Genomic DNA, 3,294 nt, shown 5'->3' on the forward strand with positions numbered 1-3,294 from the left:
AATCGCTTACCACCAGGTAAGCCGTACGCTTGTTTGCCGACCTGGTTATATAAAAAAGGGACTTTTATGTGTCAGGAGACACCTTATCAAATAATTGGTATTAAAGTCTCCATAAAATAAAATTCACCAAATCGTGAGAGCTGTGACAACTATATATTCCGATTTTCAGAAAATTCGTGCAATTTTTTCGTGTTAGATGATGACATCCCTACTCGTCGACCAGATAACCGCCACAACGACACGGATATTACTTACGTCACAACCGAGTAATTATTACTCATAGCTGTTCAATGTTATATTATTTTCTCGACTTAATGAAATACTTATCCGGATGTTATGGGCAAGAAATTTCTGAAATTCTGGTTACCTCTAATTCAAGTCCTACTAGAAGGAGGTTTATATTTATATAAACAACCTTGCCTGGACGCGTCTGTGACATGGATTAGAATGAATCCATTTTAGCGATTAAACAATAATTTAGTTATTAACAATTAAATCTCTTATACCACAAAATTACGTCTCACTAGCCTTTGTCAAAAATGCCAATTTAAAAAGGCTTTTATACCTACTTACATAAAGTCTACTTTAAGATGGAACTAGCGCAACAATGCGCTATTTATGCTATTTTTTATTTTATCCGGAGATTTTAAAATGTTTTTGGAATAATCTTTAAAGTTCCTTTTATTTAGTTTCCCATTAATATTTGGTATTGACAAATATCTTATGCTTGCTTTACACAATCAAACACTATAACTATAATTTAAAAATAATGATAGAAAAATCTTGTAGTTATAAACATCCGAGATTTCTGTGGAAAAAATTACGAATTAAAACTTTTTTAAAGTCTCCTTTGAGAGACGTGACTGGTGGCGTACTTCGAAAGTAAACGTTCTGTTTGGGTCTAGACGTTTTAATTAGAGTTCAATAAAATCTTTCATGCGGGACATGTGACTGCATTTATAAAATTGAGTAATATTTAACCACAACTTCTTAAAGTAATTTTGTATAAATCGACGATTCTTAAGCCGGTTTAAATAAATATAGTATAATTTGACATGATAAAAAAATGGAGAAATTATTTAAAAACACATGTTTACGGTAATTTTTTATTGACTCATCTGGTTTTTCGGAACATTTAATATAAATCTAAAATTTGGTTATCAATTTTCACCACGCGCGGACCAAACCGGGGGCGGCGTATGCGAAGGGAGAGTTGACGTAGCCGGAGTATACAGGAGCGGAGTAGGCGCGAGCGGCGTAAGTGGCAACGGGAGCGATGAACGCGGCGCGACCAGCGACCTGTTTAGCGGCTTCAGGGGCAATGCTTGCAGCAGCTCCGTCAATTTGAGCAACAGCGGTCTGGGCAGCACTCACTGCTTGCCAGGCGTTGTCCTCAGCAGCGTTGATGGCTTTACCGTGGATTTCAGCGACCTGGTCGTTGATTTGATTAGCGTTGTCGATAGCGGCACGGGTATTGTCGACAGCATCAACGTGAGCATCGATGGCTGCACCTTCGATGTCACCAGGGGGGATGGTGGGAGCGGCTACTGGTAGGGAGCGAGCTACAGCTACTGGGGATGCAGCGTAAGCCACGGGTTGTCCATAGTTGAGGAAACCAGCTGAGTAGGGTGAGACCAGCAGACCTGAGGGTACGGCTGCGGCACAAGCCAGGATGGCGGCGGCTACAATCTAGAAGAATTATTAAACAATAATTTGAATCATTAAGTAAATATCGATGAGTATTGTAAAAGATAATAGTAATGTGACACTTTCGATGACGTGAAAGTCTTCTTTATCTTAAAAGTATTTAAAGGCCATGGCGGTAAATTAATATTATTATGAGAATAAGGCAATACAACTATAAAAATAAACTAGTGTTTAAAAAAAATTGAGTTTCATTAAATCCGCGTATTTTCCAAAAGTCCAACATTATTTGTCTTATGGTTCAAATATATCTCGAACAACTGTTTCTTGTTACACTGTCCTGATTAATTTTTCATGAGAAACACTGATTTTTAAACTTTTTTAGTTTCAATAAAACATGAACCTACCAGAAATCTCATCGTGCACTTCTTTTAGACTGCTCGAAAGCTACTGATAGTGTGTGCTAGTTTGCGATCAGCTTTTATACTTGCTCTACTATTGAACTTAATGGGCCTCGCCCGAACAACTGGCCGATATCAAGGGCGTCAAGGGTAAGGAAGTGATTTTGACAAATCACTGCGGAGGAACCTGTTTCGTCCGATACGAATGCGGCCAATGTCGATCGCTTTTTAATTTTTTGATCTTTTCGTCTCACACGAGGAAGTTACAACTTTCTTGACATTTGCAAAAATGTATTCTAGATTGTTGTTAACATTGATCCTAAATATAAAATTTAATTGGTATTTAAACGATGACTAAGTACGTTCGCAAAAAGATCACCGGTAAATGCGGAGATTAATGTGCTTCGTTGGCTTTAGTTGGTTGCTGTAAACACATTTAGAAACATAAGAGATTCTATTGAAGAACGTTAATGAATTCGCAGAGTATAAAAATGCTCTCATTGTGTTCAATTCAGTCGGTACAGTGAGAAACATCGTAAGTACCTACGTTCATAAATCACCGTAACGTGAAATATAAGTAATTTCTCATCAATATATCAACAATGTTTTTCATTATATTTCGATAAAATCATACAATTGAGGTAAATTATGATATGTTAAACTAATACAGTAAATGTTTGTTTGTTTGTTGAGACGAGATGAGATTACAACGAGTGAAGCGATACGCTTAGAACAATTCTTTGTAATTTGTTAAAAAGCTTATTTTAAAAGGTTTCCATACACATATTTCTGTATATTAAATATTATTCATATCAGTTTTAAAAAATGTTTTAAGATTGTTGTCTGTTTGTGTAGCGTACTAATCTTAAAAGTAGCATCCAGTTCTTGGATAATTAGAGGTAATAACAGTCATAAATACACTTAGGCTATATATATATATAAATCATCTCACTGTAAAACATATGAATGGAGCTGGGATTGACCTCAACGCGAATAAGACCGCGTGAGGTCATCTGCATTTTACCTCATACCTCAAAATAATGAAGAAATGTCAGCGAATCCAACATTATCAGAAATTCAACGCCGCTAAAACTGCGGGAACATTGAGCATAATAAGAGTTGGAGAGCTCCGTAATTCAATTAGTGTTGTTTATGAGCCCTGTTTACCGTTTCTGTTTATTACTTATATTAGTAACTGAAATTAAATTAACGAAATGATAATACAGGACGATGCAATTATAACGTAATC

The 3,294-nt window shown here is 36.1% G+C and overlaps 1 protein-coding gene across 1 annotated transcript; it reads right to left on the reverse strand.

Moving 5' to 3' along the window:
* Nucleotides 1-1,092: 1,092 nt before the first annotated feature.
* Nucleotides 1,093-2,118, reverse strand: LOC123654944 (pupal cuticle protein PCP52-like). Its single transcript, XM_045590798.1, has 2 exons — nucleotides 2,052-2,118; nucleotides 1,093-1,689 (listed from the first exon to the last, which is right to left on the reverse strand). Exons 1-2 carry the CDS (start codon nucleotides 2,061-2,063, stop codon nucleotides 1,168-1,170), a joined length of 534 nt encoding a protein of 177 aa, XP_045446754.1. The 5' UTR covers nucleotides 2,064-2,118; the 3' UTR covers nucleotides 1,093-1,167.
* Nucleotides 2,119-3,294: the final 1,176 nt, after the last annotated feature.

This window comes from Melitaea cinxia, chromosome 7, assembly GCF_905220565.1.
Source record: "Melitaea cinxia chromosome 7, ilMelCinx1.1, whole genome shotgun sequence".
NCBI lineage: Eukaryota > Metazoa > Arthropoda > Insecta > Lepidoptera > Nymphalidae > Melitaea > Melitaea cinxia.